Genomic DNA, 18823 nt, shown 5'->3' with positions numbered 1-18823 from the left:
GCGACATTCCTTCGAGTTCATGCACGCACTGAGCGACAAAGCCTTCGTTCACAGCGGATTGAAAGAATTTCCTAATATTCAAATTTGTGTTTGCCACTGTAAAGATACAGAACTACTTACTTTGTGCTTTACTACAGTATTTCTCGACCAGTCTTGCAATAACAATAATAAAAAAAAACTATTCCGTGTCACATCAAGTGCCTTTTTATTTCAGTCTTTTTAGACGTTCATCTCTGTCTGATGTACAGAAACAACAACAGGGAAAATGACATACATCTTCTTAACTCTACTGTCTCAGCCTTTGAAGGAAACCCCTGCAACAACAAGCAGATTAAGATTAAGTTAGTACTGTGCGATAGATAGATAGATAGATAGATAGATAGATATATAGATTTCAGACACTTAACTCTTAAATATAAGAAATAAATGTTAAATAAATAAACATAGCCAGCTATACAAGAACATTAAAATATGACAGAAACACGTCAAGGAAAGAGAGACAAAGTGATTACTGTAAATAAATAGCTGTATTTGTGATGGCAGTAAGGTTTAAACACGTACAATATTGGTAATACATTAGACTTCTCTGTGGAGACGGCGATTTTTAGGGTTTACTATGACTGACACTAACACTTTGTTCAGTGTCCTTAAAATCTGTCAAATTCTGGGATCTGGGAAATGTAGGTACAGATCTGTGCCGCTGGTGCGCCCTTGGTAAATTGGCGTGGGAATAATACACAGCTCCTTATATGGACGTCCTACGTGTGTGTGTGTGTGTTTATAGGTCACGTATTCATATTCACTTTAAAAAATGCACTGTTGTTTTTTCGTCTTCTTACGTGTTGTTGAGTCAAAGTTATGATTCATTTCACAAAATTCACAAAATAGACCGTTAATCTTTTCTTTTTGTTCGTAGGATCGAGCCAAGTGAACTTTGAACTGTGACGCGGTTCCAAATTTTTACAAATTCAATCCGATTTTAAACATTTTGAGTACTTTTTGTGTGTCATCGGATAGGTTGTGCTAAATAAACACACTCTAAATTGCACCTTCTTGTAGCCTCTGTATATACTGTACGCTTTAACAGAGTAATAGAAAAAAGCAGATGCATACAGACAAACATACCTGACTACATTGGCCAGGTTGGGGTCTAAGTAGATGCGGTTGTGGGAGTAGCCAAGATTTGCGTCGTAGGAGACCATTTCCACCGGAGCGTCGATGTCGCGTTCTTTCCGAGCCTGGACGGATATCTGGTGAAGCTGCACGCGGTAAAACACGCGACGTTATTTAAGAAGGAGGCAGCGGCATCTCCTGTACGTCATGAAAGGATGAGGACTAAGAGCTGCTGTACCTTCAAACCCATCTGATACGGTACAATGTTGTCATCCTCCGAATGCAGAATAAGGAGTGGACTGGTCAAAGTCTTTAAACTGTGATGGAGATAAAATAATTAATAATTAAATAAAATGTTTAATGGATCCAAACCAAAGATGTATTGTTGCACAGAGGAAAAAAGGGACATTTAAAAAAAGAAGAGGAACTTTTCCTGTCAACCACACTTACTTTTTATCATTTGCAAATTCTATATTGTTCTTTTCCAGAATGTGCCAAATCAGGCTCTCAAATCCTGGCAGGAAGTTCCACAACTGAAAGAAACAATATATGGATCGAGAAAGTGTTGAATTCAGGCTCTGTTAAGAGTGAACGTGACTTTACTTAATACCTGTTCAAACTTGGTTATCGCAGTAACTGTGTGTTCAACAGGCGTGGTGACATCAAACATGAGGTGTGACAGAGGGAGAAATATGACATCATGGTTTCACCTTAGTGAGGGGATGAATGGCCACGACTTCTCTCATTCTTGTGTACGGCCCTTCGAGGACTACAGCGTCAGCCGGGGACCCTAATGTTGAAGACGATAACATGACTTTAGACGACAACATGGACGAGTACTGTGGAATATTTCACAAATGAAGTGCAGTTTACTGTCGCCTCTCTTTGTTCTATGTGACTGTTATAAAAGAGAAACTCCACAATCTGACTCGTCTTAGTATGAAAAGTCACCGATTTTAAGAAAAATATGAATAACTGCTCTGTTGTATGAACATTTATTATTATTATTATATTATTATTATTATTATTATTATTATTATTATTATTATTATTATTAATAATAATAATAATAATAATAATAATAATAACAATAATAATAGTAATAATCTTTGTTTATGGAAGACTTAAAATACTGCTTAACAGTGCAAAAACCAAGTCCAAAATGTAATATTAGGAACAACAATTAATAAAACTGACAAATTAAGAACAAAAAAATAGTAATAAAAAGAAACCAGGCAACTATAAAAACAAATCTGACAAATCAGATGTGTTTTAAATAAGACTTTAGTGTCATATGCAATAACTTGACATTCTTAACTATTTATTTACGTGTCGGTTTTAGATTTAGATGTGATTAAAAAATATCAGGGCCTCTACGGCAGCCTAATCATTTAAAAATAAATAAAGGTAGCGGGCAGAGAAAACACCAAATCACCTAATCAAGGCCTTAAAAGACTAAAACCCACCTTGTTCTTGTAGTCTCACAGCAGCATTTGTCACCACTCTGCAAAAAAACAACAACATTTGTAACTAAATGTCTTTGTCGGTTCATTTTAGTTGTTCGTGGACAGTGAAAAAGTACTACGTTTTATGTCGGGAGAGAAACTGACCCAGAGCCGAGTGAGTGTCCCCACAGACAGACAAAACTCTCTCCGTTTTGCTGCTTTACCCACTGGTACAGGTAGAGGGCGTCACTGGTCAAGCCAGCCTCACTTGGCTCACCGCTAGAGTCTCCAAAACCTCATTAAAGAAAACATAATGTGTGTTAATGACAATACACACAATACACATTCCATCCATCCACATTTGACAGGATTTTAATAATTGTAGTTCAGCACATAAGCATTTAATTTAACCTATTTTTAGGGGTCCCTGCTTGAGTATATCTCTGCATTTACAAGCTCTATGTGCATTATCTTGGTATCAAAATAAAGATTCCACCAGAAGTAGGCATCAGTGTCGATGTCTCGCCTAAAAAAAGTAAATAAATACCACATTAAAAAATATGCAGTACATAACAACTCAAGGAGGTCATGTTAGGCAGAGGAGGCGTTCTCCAGTTTGGCACTGTTTGACACCATCTGTGCCGTTTGAGATTTATAATTAGGTACAAAATTATTAAACCCATTTAATTTTATTTACATGTCACTATTGGTCTAAAAAAACAAACTTGTTTTGAATTTTAAAAAATAATAACAAACTACCCACACATCAATATTGTGTGGTCAAATAAAACCATACAAAAAGAACAGGCATACAGGTGTCAAATAAAAAAACTGTGACAATAACTGTAACAATAATAATAGCAAGAATAGCAACAATAATGGGCATAAAAACAAAAAAAAAACTGAAGAAGAAGAGGTGGTTAAATGTCAACATAACATTTAAGGTTTTACGACACACGCAGATATCGGTGTTTCAGTCACAATCATAAGTGGAGGCTGTTGCTAAACAGAAAAGGCATCGCAATACCATAACAGACAAATATAAAGTATTATAATACTGTGAATATAAAGTATACTTGTGTATTCTTGTCTTCCACTGCTGTAACGATAACTAATTGAATATTTATATTCCCCGTCAAACAGACTGGATATTTGCAAAAATATGCCCAGAAACAGACAAACAAGTGAGTTGCAAACAAAGTTGTTTTTATAGAGCAAATTAAATTGAATATAATTGAACATCTCACCTCTGTAGTCTAAAGACAAGACGTGATAATCTGCTGCACTTAAGAGCTGCGAAAGAAAATAAATCAGCCAAAGGTCAAAGGTCAAGTTTCAAGTACTTTGCATTGGAGGTCACACGTAATCGAAAATGACAAAAAACTATATGTATATATGTGTATATATATATATATATATATACAGTTTGAATTAAGATTTATGTGTGCTTCAAAATAATACGCTTAAAATCAAGTTTGAATTCATTTCATCTCTTGAAAATGATTCCTTTACCAATTCAAAATGATACCAAGTGTATGGCAGTAAATTAGTGGCAACGTTCCGCACAAATTTGCTCTTGGCACACATATAATATATTGTATTATTTGGCTTCTTTAAAAAGTGGGTCCTCACATTGATATAAAACAATGCAAAAACACAATAAGTGGAACAAGTCAGTGGAATTAATGATTCAATTATTAATCAATTAGTAAATAATATGACAACTATTTTGATAATCGGTTTGAATAATTAATGGTGAGACTGGTGAAAATAATCCTTACTTGCAGTCACTGGTGACTAAAACTGAAAAAAAGAATGATGTTCATGAACATAAACCTTACCTTCAACAGTTCTACTCGGTTTGTTTTGGCCCTGCAGTTGAAATGAGACATGAAGAAGAGCAATGAAAATATGAAACAAACAAGCGCTCGGCTCCAGACTCTGATGCAAAAACCCTCACGTGCATTCATTGTGTCTGTGGAAACAGCCAGAGAGGCTCTGTGGTCACGTAATAATACCCACTAGACTCTATTAGGATCAATTCAAGGGTTTCTATCCTTCCACTCTGGTCCCACCTGGTTCCTACGTTTCCATGGTGATAGATAATAACAGGACGGCCGTCTCCCAGCGTCCCCCGGTACCACTCGGGGCTTTTCCCCGCGGCCTCCTCCCATTGGCTGGCAGGGAGTGTATGCCTATGAGACACACACACAAGCAGAGAGAGGGAGCGAAAGAGAAAGAGCGAGCATCACAGACAAATCCACTCACCTACTGTAGGTTTCTCAAGTGGTTTTCTGCTGCCAAATGAGGAGAGACCGCAGTCCCATTCACTCAGGAGCCACCTGCGCCGAATATGCGCGTGCTCACGGTACATTCAAATGCGGCCGAGGCACTCGAAAGCACAAAAATAAGGAATCAGCAAGTGACCAACCAGACTCCCACTGAGACGCCCTCGTCCGTGCTGAGGTAGAAGTTGCACGTGTGGTCCAGAACGTCTTCAGGTCGACTGAGATCCACGAAGAATGGAATCTTCACTGCGGCGCACAAGAGCACACAAGGTCAGTGTGGTATTATAATAACAGTACACAGTTTATTTTGTTGTGTCAAGTGTTGTATTATATGCAGCTGCCTGCATTATACGTATATATGATAAGTTATTATAGTGGAGTCCGGCTTAAATCGGATTTTCTATTGCTAAATAATGAGAAAATGTCAATTTTTCTTTTAATGTGTGAAGTGTTTTGTGCAAAGTAATAGACAACACACCCTGCAGTGAACATAAATGGGACTCATCTCGATGGAATTCTTGCAAAATATGGGTACAGCTTTAGGTTTGTACAGTGTCAGATCATACCATACGTCATACAATTTCATCATGCCGTATTGCATTGCAATGACTTTTGTGTCTATCACGCCACACTGTATTTGTCATACCATATCTTATTATGTCATGTCTACCACATCATAAAGTATTATATTGTATCATGTTGTTATTATTATTAACAACTTCGATCATTACTTATTTACTTAAGATTACACATTTTTTGTACAGTGCACAACATTTCAGATTTTAGGCACAGACTATAAGTGTTGTTCAATTAATGGATATTTAAGTTGCACTATTTAAGCACTTTGTGCCTAACAGTATAAATGTATGTATATATAACCAAATCTGGTTTTAGTTTCAGACTTTTTCGTTCGTTTAACTGTGATAGTTGTAGTGGCGAAAGTACACTTAATTCCAAAGCCACTGAATAGTCGTTCGCTGTAAGTAGGTTTCAATTGGCTTGACTCGTAGGTACTGTTGTAATTCCTCAATCATGAAGGCAAGAGAGAGTTGTGTGAATTACAGTTACATTTCTATCCACATGTATTCAAGCTTCTCGAGGATCAACAACACATATTAAATAAATATTCCCTTGATGTTCAGTTTGTGAATGACGATCTATAGATTCCAACCAGTAAGACCCCGCACCCTAATGTCACATAGTGGAGTACATATATTTTTCAGTACATATCTTCCAATTCCTTTATCTATCATAGCCATCAAAGACATCAAAGTGTCCATAGTGGCTTTGATCTAAGACCAAAATAACCTACTGTCACATAGTGGCGTACATATATTTTTCAGTACATATCTTCCAATTCCTTTATCTATCATAGCCATCAAAGACATCAAAGTGTCCATAGTGGCTTTGATCTAAGAAAAGTTACATCAGAAAGGCAACAAAGCCTTTCCTTGCAAGAATATTTCATTTAATCAAAGGCTTAAGGCCAACAGATAACGACTTCAACTGTTAATGAATTACATTGTACCTGTAAGTGTCAAATCTGGCATCAACCGCCCGACCTAACCCTGAACTAAAACTAACTTAACTCTGGCTCCTGCAATAGTCGTGCAGAAGAAAGTAAGTATGTTATTCATTTTAATCATTTTAAGTTATTAGGGTAATAAAAGTAAAAGATGAGTGTTGAATAACATTTACAGTCCATGACTCTATGACAGTGAGTCAGCAGGGATGATGAAAAGCAGAGTGCTAGAAGTACTAGACTTTCAATTTCCTTTCATCACGGAGTTTGTTCCATAACCTTACGCCCAAAACTGACTATCTCATTCTGATAGTTTCAAATTATAGGGTCCAAAATGATCTTGATTGTTTTAGAGTATACAATGTCGAGAAATGTTAACGTAAATGAACCTATGAAAAACTTTAACCGTTTACATTTACTTGATTGACTGAACATGACCACATAATCACACTATAATGTTGCTTCAACTCAATACAACATGCGTCTCTGAAGATTAAAATACACAAATAATGATTTATCTCAGATGTCTGTAAATGGATTAAACAATCTGGATAAGGAACACACACTACTTACACAAGTGGGCAAATATGGCGTAGTCCAGTATCCATGGGAACAGGAAGAGAACAACAGGCACTGAGATGTAGGCAGAGATCAGAAAGGACAATGGTTTCCACATTTTTGCCACGGGTGAAATTATTCTCCTTCCCTTGCTGCAACAAAATGACCAGTGAAAGAGAATCCAGCTCAGCACTGCCCCGCACACGTTGTGAAATTCTGAGAAAAGAGGTCAAAGTTCAACATCCAGTCTGTTGTGCGTGTCCTCTGCAGCTATTGGTTACCAGCTGGTTTCAAACTGTATCAAAAAAGAATGGACATGAGGTGAATTAGATCAAAAGCAAAACCCCAATATTCAAGGAAGTGAACACAAGTTTGCAGAGGGAACCAAAAAAACATGCCTGTGTTTTTCAACTAACCCGTCAGTCCACAAACATGTTCAGACGTATTCAATAAAGTAGAGTCATTCATGCGAACAAACATGTGTCTGATACAAACGCCACAACCACAAATGTTACTGCAGCAACACAGGAAAACACAACACACACAGCTCAGTGTTTGACTGGACACCACCCTGAACTGGGGGCCTTGTGGCATTGTGGGTAATGGAGTTTTATAGGCTTGAACACCACACACTTTCAAACTGGTTTTACTAACATGATATTAGTGTTGTACAACTTCCACAAGAACAGTATCACAACCTCAAAGAAGCAGAAATACATTCATGGGAAATTAATAGTTCAATATTTGGGTTATTAGTGTCACATACAGTAAACTTCACTGATGTATTAATATTATTGGTGCATTATGGCATTACTTCCAAGGTTATAATTGGATTTTTCATTAGTTTTATTTTTTATTTTGTTGTACATGTTTAGTTTTAGTTTTGTTTTTATTACTTATAGTGTTAGTTTGAGTTTTTTGTAATATATAATAATAATTGTTGATTTTATGTGTTTTTTTTTCTTTCTTATACCTTGGCTTAGCTAATTGTGCGATTTTAATTCATTCTGTTTGTAAAGTGTCCTTGAGTGACCTGAAGGCGCTTTTAAATTAAATGTATTATCATTATTATTATTAATATATAGTATTTGCCAAGTGCAAGATGCAAAAAGGTCATAATAAGTATAGTGTCATAAAAACCCAACAAAAGATACCATTTGAAAAATGTATTAGGACAAATAAATAACTGTCCCTGAATCAAATATAATAGTCTCTAAGAAAAATGTGCATCATACAGCTGAGGTTGGATGCAGTTAGTGTGAAAGGTAAAAATCAAATAACCAACAGACTTAAGGCACACGTGAACACAACATAAATAATAATAAATAACCATCATAAGACACATCACATTGCTCAATCTGAGGAAAAACATGAGCAAAATTAAATAAAAGACTAGGTTTGATTCACCTAGATGAACCTACTCAACCCAATTAACTACACGCCAAATGTTATGTTTAACATGCAGAGCCTTATGTCCCACATTGTAAACAAAAACAAATTGAAAACATTTTTGTTATGAATGAAAATACACACAGCAAATGCACAATTCAGTATCCGTTAGTTATCCTTTTTTTAAACTCAAGTTTTAAATTTTTATTTCAGTTAATTTTATTTTTTGTTAATTATTTTTTGTTTTTTGATAATTTCCTCCTTTTACCTTTACTTTACCTTTACCTTAACCTTAATTTTCCTTCTTCTCTTTGTTCTTCTTCTACTTCTTCTTCACAGTCTGAAAAAGACCGATGTAAACCGTATTCCTTGATTTATTTGACTTAAGCAGGAACTTGAAATACACATTAATCAGATTAAGAGGGAGTATTCAAAATATGTGTTGCATTTTCTGGGACATGTTTATGACTTAATCAGATTAAATCCACCCTCCCACCCTCTCTGTGTTCATACACAAAGTTGCATTATTGGTCCCGTCCACACCAGTCCTGAATAAGACTGTGCATTGTAAACAGCTTTGTCTGATTACCAAAGACCATTAAGGTCTTTCTGAGAAAAAAAAAAAATCAGATTAAGACATCTAGACTGTTTCTTCATTCCATTTTTGTAGACATGGACAACAACATTGTGATATAAAAAAATGTGGTTCAGATAGAGAGATATACTTTATTGATTCCAAGATGGGAAATTACCACTTTGAAATAAGACTATACCATGTTAACAGCATTGTCTGATGATTTTTAAATCATATCACCTCCAACTTTAGTATTGCATATTATTGTGTGGATGTGAGTCAAGCAGGGATATGAATGGAATATTAATAACCGGATTAAGACAATTTAGAATAGAAAACAAAAATAAAGTAAATTGTAAATATTACAAAGAAAAACACGCTGTAAAAATATTAAAAACAAACAAATAATAATAGCAAAGAAAAATTGACATGCACAATAGAAACCTACAAAAGTATTCTACAAAAGTAGTGAATTAAATAATGAATATTTACAGAAGAGGATTAGGGCCACATAGAATTATTTTGGAAACAAAACATTTTCAATTCTGACTTGGAAAAATCCACATGTGGCCCTAATCGTCTTCCATAGAACATAAAATTATACAAAAATAAAGACACTTCAATAAACAATATTATACATAAACAATATTATTACATTGAAGTGTCAGGCAGGAGTATGAATTTTAATAACTCATGAAAACAAAAACAATTGGAACATTTTATAAATCAGAATAAGGCCAACATTGTCAAATTAGTACTAAAAAGAATTAAGGTAATATTAATCATCATAGTTTTCAGCTGAAATATTTCGATTATCAAATTTTTGTGCGAATGTGAATTTTGTTTGTGAGGTTTTTTTTAGCAGTGTAGTTGGTTTGGTCCAGAACAGGGGGCGGGGCTGTGGTTAGTCTCCGCCCCTTCCTCCATCAGCCGCTTTTCAAAATCCGCTACGAGCCACAGGAGGAGCATGAGACAACCGGGGATACAAAGCTGCTAACAATCCCACACTCCGGTTCTCTGTGTTGGAATTAACTGTGTCTCACAAGTCAAAAAAAGTATCGGGGACATTTTTGTGTGGAAAAAGAGGGGAGCACCGTTTTCCCGCTCAACGTAAATCCACACGACGCAGCTCCGACAGGCAGACATGTCCCTGTAAAAGTTTGTTTTATACCCGCGTTTTAACTCCAGATTTCGGCTGGAAGAGGCGCCGAGAGTCGCCTCAAGGTCCGGAGAGTTTGGTGAGTGGCCGTTTTATTTTCGCTGTTGTTTTTGTGCTCTGTGTTTAATCGTTGCTTTAAAACGTAAACAATTACGTATGAATTCAGGAACACTGACTAACCGTCCGCTCACCGAGGCTACTGATGAATTAGCTGCGTTAGCTCACAGCTCATCACTTTTCCTGTCAACATCCTCCTCTTGAAACTAGTTTAACTGCTTCTCACCTTTCCTTCTCATTAAATGCTACGTTATTGGAGTTAATTGTAGTATTAAAGACACTGCTTATCCCTGTTTTCATGAGCAAATGGTGGAAAAACCTTTAATGTTCACCTTTTCTTGTAATGTTTTAACTGTAAATATGGTTCACACCCACTTCACAACTATTAAACTGTGTGGTGTTGTAGGTCAGCATGTGAAGTTTCCAAAAACTAAATTATGTCATAACAAAGCAGCATATTAATTAAATTTTAATTAAGTTTAAGATGTGATGATTCACACATCTGATTAAAAAATGTCATATTTTCCAATTCTGGACACTCAAAGCATTCCTTAAACCATCTCACCGAGTGTTTAACCTAATTGACTTGATATAAGTTATCAGTGTTAAGATTTAATTTGATATTCAACTGAATCAGTATCCACACATGTTTATTTGTATACATTTACAAGAAATCTAAAAATTCCTGTTTCATGAGACCAAAGGTTCATAATTCTAACATAGTAAGTTTAATATCGTGTGTGATCAAGCTTGAACCCACAAATATTCAACGTTTTTCTTAGAATACTATCAAATTTATTCAACATCGCTCAGAAATAGTTGTCCTCTTAATGTTTCTTAACTTTCTCAACTGGATTTTTGCAGCTGCGAGATATATGATGTCAAATAAAGTTGATATAAGTGTAGCTAAATGATGGTGTGTTTTTAATAAACGAATCGTCTACTTGTCGGTAAATGAGAAATACCTTTAGTGAGTATTTGATTACCGACGGGATAATGTCACGTGATAGGGCAACAAAACAAACATGCACACAGATCAAATTAAATTAATTACAATGAATGAAACAAAATGGACCATCAGTGTTTTCCCCTGGCTGACGTTAAAGAAGAACATCTTTAATTTTTTGCTTTTCAGACTGACATCTGTTTGTGATAGTTAGTCACATCAGTGTCAGTGAATACAGGGGATGGTGTGAGGATTAACCTCCTGGACTGAAGTGATTCTTTGGCTCTCGGTGGTTGTGGGCTCACAGCTGCTCAGGCCGCTTTGACTGAGCCGAGCAGGAGGGCGACTAGGATAATTGGCTCACGGGCTACTTGCAGAAACCTGAAAAACTAAATGAGTGTGTTTAAGAATCAGTTGCGGACGACATGGATCGATTATGTCGTTTTATTTTGAGATTCTTTGCCTGATTATGAAACCGGTCAGTTTCAGACAAGCATCCATTCCATACCGCTGAGCCGTGATGTCCTTGCATTTCATACATAAGCAGCACAAATGTGCAGATGCAGAATACTGATTTGGTTTTTGTGGGCAGCCTATTGTCTGTGCTGAATGGGTACCCCAGATCTGGGGTGTGGGGGACACCTGGCTGAGCGCTTGATGATCTCAGTGTGAGCAGCTGGAAAGGCTGGGGGTCAAGCGGGTGCTCATTGTATACGTATATGGTCCAAAACAAGAAAATTCAACTCATTAAACACTTGCATGCTCTTGGTTATAAGGTCTTGTGCTCTACTTTTGTTTTGTTTATTTAATTCATGATTTCATGAGGGCATATACAGCTGTCAGCACTCAAAATACCCTATGTTATTGTTGTGGCTATTAATGATTACTGAATTAATCCCATAACTATTTTGATAATCAATCAAGATGAGTGATTTTTAATAATTAAAACAAGCAATTGTTTAATATTCTTTAATGTGAATGAATGTTTGTGGGCATTAGAGAGCCTCTTTACATTTGTCAATTGATATTAATAAAAAGTTTATTTTATTTTTTTTATGTATGTAGAGCTGGAAGGTATACTGAAATGTTAAAAGAAAGTAATTGCGTTGTCAGCCTACGTCATGTGTATCAATTCTAATCATCGTAATTGGATTAGTTAATCCTTGGCCACAAATGACCCTGGCTTAGTCACTCTGTGACACTCTCAGATGAAGGTGCTGTTGAAATGCAGGCTGTTGAGATTGATGTTTTCACTGTGTTTGTGAGTACTTGTCATGACTGTGAACTCATACTCCAATATCGTTTATTGTTCAAATCCGCTAAAACATGTAGTGAAATGTAAACAAACCCAATAATTTTCATGTCTTTTTCTTCAGGGCAGGGTGCTGTCCTGTGGGATGGATGACGCCCAAGAGCAGGATGAGTACGAGGAGCGCCTGAAGGAAGTTTTTAACAGTTTCGACACCAGCGGCTGCGGCTCCCTGTGTCCAGAGGAGCTCTCTGACCTCTGTCAGTCACTGCACCTGGAGGATGCCACCCCGATTCTTCTGCATACACTTCTGCAAGACCAGGACCACCTCACAGCCAGGGTGAGTTTACTCCTCTAACCCTGAAAGCTACTGGTTTAGTAGGGGTCGTTCATATGCAGCGTCCATACGCGCAAGTGTGAGTTTAGGAGAATCCGCAAAATGTTTGTGTTGTATCAACTTTTTGGAGTTCGTACATCAAGGCCAGTCTTTATGCTCATGCTCCATGTCCTCTTTTCTGGTTGTGGTTTGTCCGTGGCAGCGTTACTGTGCCACATTCAAGACTGGCATATAAACTACAGTGTTTGGAGTCGTTTTTGGTTTGGTTTGGTGTTGTGTTATGAGGATATTTCCTTGAAACGATGCGTGTGTTTGCAGAAAAAATACATGCTATTCCATCATGTCAGCTTTGCAGTCTGAAATGTGTGAAGAAGAAGGAAATACTCCGCCTGTCTGGAGGTTCAGAGTTTATTGCAGAAAGTGGATGAAGACCAATTAGACCTGCTTCTTTTGCCCAAGTATCAGAAGAAGTGCTAAAAGTGCATGCAAGTCTATTGAGTCTCTGCCCTGTAAGCTTTAAACCAGTGATAAAATCACACTGTGAATCTGCCATGTTTCAATTGTAATGTGGAAGCTTGGAGATAATTTTCTCTGAATTGCTATCTATGAAGAGTGGTCATGTTCCTTTTTGTCATTTTACTCGTGAGTTGTGGTCTTTTGGCTTCCCAGAGTGCCTGGCGCCCCCTGTTTCCTTTCATTTTTTGCTGGATGTCTGTGTTGAACCACTCCAGCTCTCAGGTCTTTGTGTCTTCAGGCCTTTCTGGGGCTTTGTTAGCCGCCTTGTCGAGGAGAAAACGTGTCCCGATTCCAGGTGTCTGTCGTCAGGGCAACCACGATAATCACCGCAGATGCTTCTGCTTGAGGGTGCTCCTTGTGGAAAAGGGGACACTGGTCAGATGTGCAACTGCACTTCAATCAATCTATATATATATATATATATACTTTATATTCTAGCAAAGCTCCAGTGTATAGTTTTTATATTTTCAGCCTGATGTAGAGAGATAATTTAAATTAAAAGCTGCGTACCTCCACACTCCTGCATCAAGTTTTGTCTTTAATAAGCGTGTGCACAGACGGATGGCCATTGTCTGGCGGGTGTGTGTGGGGCGGGTAGATGTTAGCAGAGGGGTCAGTGTACCGATTGCCTACTCATGGCATCCAACAATAAGGTCATAAAGGAAAAAGCCCCCCCCCACTAAATCTGCCAGCCGCCAGCCTCTGCAGCACAAAGAAAATCACCATACTCAGGGTTAGCAGCTGTTGATTCTTCAAGTGTGACGTCCCTCCTCCACCCAGACACCCAGGGACACCCGGCCTCCGTCCATCCACAGGGGAATTACATCCAGTCTGAGGAATTTCATGAACAAGCATTTCTTGCATTTTATACTTAAAAAAAAAAAAGTCTTGCATCTCAATCTGTTTTTTTTTTGTTTTTTTCTCAATTTCTCATTGCAGGTCGACTTTGAACAGTTTAAGAATGCACTGATTCTGATTTTATCATCAACCATCGAGGCCCCTCAACCAGAGCAGGAAACTCTGCAGAAACCAGGTAAAGTCTAGAGTCAAAGCTTTCTGTGTCGAATGTCCGTATCGGTTTAATATTGAACGTTAAACGGGCCGTTTTCAAGCTGAAAGTCGCCCAGAGAGAGAAAGTGACGGTGTCAGCTGAACGAGTGGAACTGCCCCCATGCTTATTCAGCTGTAAATCTACATATTTCCACTATTTGCACCGTCAAGGAGGAACCTCTGACGTGGCGTGTTGTTATAATCGGGCATGGTTAGTGTTTATAGTAAACCAAGCTATTTCATGGGGGAAATACTTGTATCGTGAGATAATATGAAGTTTGATGCTTTTTTTTATTTGTAGCTTTATGAAGTTCACGCCTTAAATATTATTGAGCTGTAGTTTTTGCTTAATTCATTCACATGGGAAAGATTGACTTCAAAGATTTTTTTGTCACTGCTTTTGGAGAAGTAGCTGGATTTAGAGAAGTAGCTGCCGCATTTATTTCTTCCAGTTTAAAATAGTCCAAATGTCAAGCAGCACCATAGAGCATTTTGCAATGCGGGCCTGTTACTCATCCTTCCATTATGGGTCAGTGGGCCCTTTGCTTAACAGCCATTTGACAAGTCACATGATGAAAATCAAAAGAGGAAATTAATAATGGTCTCATGATATAGCTTCCTTTTTGTTTCAGGGGACATGACATCCTGACTTTCATTAAATAAAACAGAGCCATTATTCATGTAATCAACAAAACACACCTTCTGCTAAAACATGTTAAAATGGCTGCTTTGCAAAGAGGCTATTTTTGACTGCTGGTTGTTTATTTTGAACAGTATGATTTAAAGAAATTCTGTGACACGACTCATGATCTTACATTTTCTTGTGTGTGTGTGTGTGTCCCCTCCTCCAGAATCTCCAGAGATCCAACCAAAGTTCGTAAAGGGCAGCAAACGTTATGGCCGCCGCTCCACGCCAGAGTTAATGGAGCCCATTTCGGGCTTATCTGAAATCACCAATGCAAACCTAGCAGAGGGAGTGGATTTTGAGGACAACTATGACTCGGCTGTTCCCAGGAAACGTGAGGTAAAAGGCTGCGACTCGATCAGAATGAACCTCCAGACACTGGGCTCCTTATCGCCGCCTGCCCTTGGACACAGCGCGTTTCTCCGCAGCCACACACTGATTGCGAGATGTTATTTCTGGCTAATCAGCTTAGTGGCATGCTGGGCAGCTCCTGAACTGTTATACAGCCACGTCCAACGTAGCGTTCACAAAAGCTCAGTCTGTAAATAACACTCTGAACATAATCACAGTTTAACAAGCCTGTTTGTGTAGCATCATGCCAGGTGTTTAATTTGTCGTGAAGTGATGTGTCCAGTGTCAGACTGGACTTTGCCCTTGAGTGATTGTGCTGGTGGAACGAGGCAACAGCTTGGTTACTGTATGTACATCATGACGAAAGAAACACACACTCAAGCGTTCGCGGTTGTCACTAAAAACAAGGGTTGCTGTCACTCTTCTGAAGCCTCCCTATGTCTACACAGGATTTCAGTGCAACAGGTTTTTAGTGTGATGGTGTTGTAGAGTGTTGTTTCAGCAGCGAGTGTGCACAGCCGAAGATCGTTCCTCTTGTTGATATTCGAGGTTGTTTTCTTTAGATAATCCATCTCTTGCTGCTAAAATAGAGAGATTATACGACATTTTATATGAGCATCAATGATCTGCAGTGGAAGCCAGGCTGTCAAACCTAGTAACTTAAAGATAATTTGTGGTTGATATTTTGAGTTTTCAGCTGTAGGTTAGCTGTAATTACTCAAAGACATCTCAATGGGGTCAAGTATTAAGTAAATATGGAAATATGTAGGGATATAAATAGAAATTGTTCATTTCTAACCAATGAAACCCTCTCTGTAGCAATGAAAAGTAAGTTTTGCATGTCAAATTTCATACTTTAAACTTAAGAGATAATAACTGATAATATGTATATCAACGGATTAATACACTTTTTGGCTGCAATGTCCTTGTGGCCAGTTCTTCTGCAAATACCAGTTTAAACACACAAACATGGTTGTGCTACAGAAAGCTAAATAGATCGCGACAAAGAAAAGTCTCAACTAGTGCTAACCCTAGTCTCAAACCGTATAATGACGGCTGATTCAGCTTGTGCAAGTGTATTTTTTTTTATTGTGTGCGAGTCCGACTCCACAAACACGGTTTGAGACACCGAACTGAAGCGTGTCTTAGTATTGAGTAATCTAGTATATAACAATGCTTCAATGTCCAGCCTAGAGGCCAGCAGATGGGGCTGGGTCAGGGGGTTTTCTGTCACAGAGACTGCAGGTCTGATTCTTTGGGATGAGGAGGAGGAGGAGGAGTAGGAAGAGGAGGGAGTTTGGCTGTGACAGAGGAACAATAAGGCCCCACTACCCCCACCCGCACGGATGCCTATACTCCATGTATCAAAACGTCACTCGCAGATTCCCATCTGTTCTTCATTTCATCGCTGTTTACTCGCCAAAACAATAGATGGCCACGCTGGGATTGGGCCGGAAGAAAGTTGGTCAAAACTCACCCAATCCCCCACTTCTTTTTACACAAACCTGAATTATTTTTAAGACTTTTTTTGTTTTGGACTGGTAAACCTTTTGTGTTCCATACCATTTTAATTTAAATGATTTGCACCAGTTTTTCTAACTGTCAACGAATTGTATATTTAATTTCTTAAGTTTTTTACATCATGTCTTTGTCTGACCAGAGGAAAGTGAATAGGAGCCCCTTCATGATGCATTTCTCTTTTATTACCACCATTCCTGAATTACCCGCTGACCCTCCCTGAAGGCCTGCGCTGTCACAAAAGCTTTTCTGTGAAACACTCCTGCCCCCTTGCACTCAGACTCAACCTTTCAACCAATTTAAAAACATGTTTCGACACATAAAATGCTGATTGTGAAAATTAGCCTGCAGGAATATATTAACAAGGGATTTTATTTGTCTCAGATGAGTGTCTATATTAAGTTTATGCCTTCTGTCTCGAACAGCGCTGGCATGCTCAGGAATCTGGAACAGAGGAGTATGAGGCAGAAGGTATGATAAAGTCACTGTTTTGTTTGTTTTTTCTATCTTATTTTTTTGTTTGTTTGCTTGTTTTTTTTTCCTGTGTCAGAGAATGACCTCCTCTTTTATCTCCTGTGTAGGCCAAATGCATCTCTGGAACCCTGATGAGCCAAGCACACCTCGGGGATCCATTGTTCCTTTTTCGACCTGTTTAGAGGAGAGGCTGCGTGAAGCCTGTGAGGAGCTGGCCATATCATGGGACAGATGTGCTGGTCACACTGAACTGCTGGCTCTCTGTGAACATCTGGGTCCGGAGGTTAGTTAAGCAGTGGCAAAATCTCCTCATCAGTACTTGAATTAAATTAATTTTAATCCCTGAGTTTTTGCACATGGAAAATGCCTGTGTGAGTGGAAAAAACAATGTGAATGGAATAACTGGTCTCTATCAAATGTGCCTTTTTTTTTAATAAAATCATGCTTTTATTTTTCAGATAAAGGAGGAGGTCCTCCTGAGTTTAAATGGTGATGGAGTAATGAATGTTCAGGAGTTTGTTTCTCGGGCTGTAAACCTCAACAAACCCCCAACACCGTCTGCCTCCACACCCTACAGACAACTGAAACGACATCACTCCACTCAGGTACGACATTTGTTTGCTGTTTTCCAGTTGGTTTCAAGAGGCAAGCATAATTCCCTCATTTTGTTTTGTTAGTCGAATAAAAAAACAAAACGTTTTCTTCCATACAGCCCTTTGATGAAGGCGGCCGTAGGATTGCCACCTCCTCTGCCTTGACCAGCACCATTGGCATGCGTCTCTTCTCCACCCTTGACGATGGCACTGGTTTCACTCCTGCTGAATATATCCTGGATTCCTGGACAGAAGAAGGCATTGAAAATGGCTCAGAGATCCTGCAGGTAAAGCAGCGTACAATGTTGGTATTATTATCATTTTAAATATGTGAATTTAAAAAAACTGGTTTGTGCTATTCAGGAATTATTTCTTTAAAAGTTTTAATTTGCTTCAAAATAATCAAGAATCATATTCTCAATGACATAATTGACTTCTGCAGGCCTTGAATTTCGACTTGGACGGCAAACTGAGTCTTGGTGACCTCACCATGGCGCTTGAAAATGAGTTGCTCGTTACTAAGAATGGGATTCACCAAGCGGCACTGGCGAGCTTCAAAGCTGAGCTCAGACATCTCCTGTGAGTATGAGTCATCGTGTACTCTCAAACAAAATCAAAGGTCTTATTACTCTTAACGTTTTATCAGCTATTATCGGGAATGATTATAAATCTCTAAAATCAGGTAAATTTCATTACCTAGGTTTGTTTGTTAGTTGTAGTAAATTGTTATTGTCCCTGTTGTTTTCTTTCGTCAGAGAGCAAGTTGACAGGGAATTCAGGGAGAAAGAGAAAATCCGATCTGATCTGGAAAAAGCGGAAAAGTTGAAAAACCAGCTCGCCACCGAGGTAGACGAGCATCACTCTGCGATTGAGCACACAAATAACCTCAAGCTCAGGTAAATATTAGCCTTTCTCCTGTTTTTTCCCCTGCATGTTCACTTCAGTGAATTAACAAGCTGAACAAGCTGTTTTTTTCAAATTAGGGCTGAAACAATTAAT

At 38.2% G+C, this 18823-nt stretch overlaps 2 protein-coding genes across 8 annotated transcripts in view; one reads left to right on the top strand and one right to left on the bottom strand.

The window, feature by feature from the left end:
- Positions 1-188: 188 nt before the first annotated feature.
- Positions 189-7426, bottom strand: LOC131444323 (lysophosphatidylserine lipase ABHD12-like). 2 transcript variants are annotated; one of them, XM_058614531.1, is made up of 13 exons: positions 7343-7426; positions 6942-7221; positions 4990-5092; positions 4634-4753; positions 4400-4430; positions 3806-3851; positions 2724-2853; positions 2580-2617; positions 1824-1903; positions 1564-1646; positions 1352-1430; positions 1126-1259; positions 189-314 (listed from the first exon to the last, which is right to left on the bottom strand). In XM_058614531.1, the coding sequence occupies exons 2-13, from the start codon at positions 7042-7044 to the stop codon at positions 287-289; spliced, it is 975 nt and encodes a 324-aa protein (XP_058470514.1). In that variant the 5' UTR covers positions 7045-7221; positions 7343-7426; the 3' UTR covers positions 189-286. The 2 variants fall into 2 exon arrangements, with proteins under 2 accessions (XP_058470514.1, XP_058470513.1); XM_058614530.1 differs by lacking the exon at positions 7343-7426 and having other exon boundaries at positions 6942-7276.
- nin (ninein (GSK3B interacting protein)) overlaps positions 5010-18823 on the top strand; it is a 28419-nt gene continuing 14605 nt past the window's right edge. For 4 of the 6 annotated variants that reach the window (XM_058614524.1, XM_058614522.1, XM_058614528.1 and 1 more), the window contains exons 1-10: positions 5010-5116; positions 12428-12640; positions 14093-14186; positions 15055-15227; positions 17183-17228; positions 17339-17514; positions 17690-17836; positions 17944-18111; positions 18267-18403; positions 18580-18720. In XM_058614524.1, coding sequence (XP_058470507.1) covers positions 5081-5116; positions 12428-12640; positions 14093-14186; positions 15055-15227; positions 17183-17228; positions 17339-17514; positions 17690-17836; positions 17944-18111; positions 18267-18403; positions 18580-18720 — 1331 coding nt within the window. In that variant the 5' untranslated portion in view covers positions 5010-5080. Of the gene's footprint in view, positions 5117-6319; positions 6467-9861; positions 10128-12427; positions 12641-14092; positions 14187-15054; positions 15228-17182; positions 17229-17338; positions 17515-17689; positions 17837-17943; positions 18112-18266; positions 18404-18579; positions 18721-18823 lie in introns of those variants that run through there. The other 2 variants (XM_058614523.1, XM_058614527.1) reach the window with 2 other exon arrangements.

Source organism: Solea solea, chromosome 18 (genome assembly GCF_958295425.1).
Source record: "Solea solea chromosome 18, fSolSol10.1, whole genome shotgun sequence".
Lineage (NCBI taxonomy): Eukaryota > Metazoa > Chordata > Actinopteri > Pleuronectiformes > Soleidae > Solea > Solea solea.
The sequence above is the reverse complement of the archived record's forward strand: the minus strand, read 5'-3'. Positions and strand labels throughout refer to the sequence as shown.

Coding starts and splice junctions, on each gene's coding strand:
- LOC131444323 (XM_058614531.1), bottom strand. CDS start 7,044: ATGTGGAAACCATTGTCCTTTCTGATCTCTGCCTACATCTCAGTGCCT. Junction 5,093..6,941: donor CGCCATATTTGCCCACTTGT/GTAAGTAGTGTG, acceptor TGTGCGCCGCAG/TGAAGATTCCATTCTTCGTG. Junction 1,431..1,563: donor GAATTTGCAAATGATAAAAA/GTAAGTGTGGTT, acceptor TCTCCATCACAG/TTTAAAGACTTTGACCAGTC.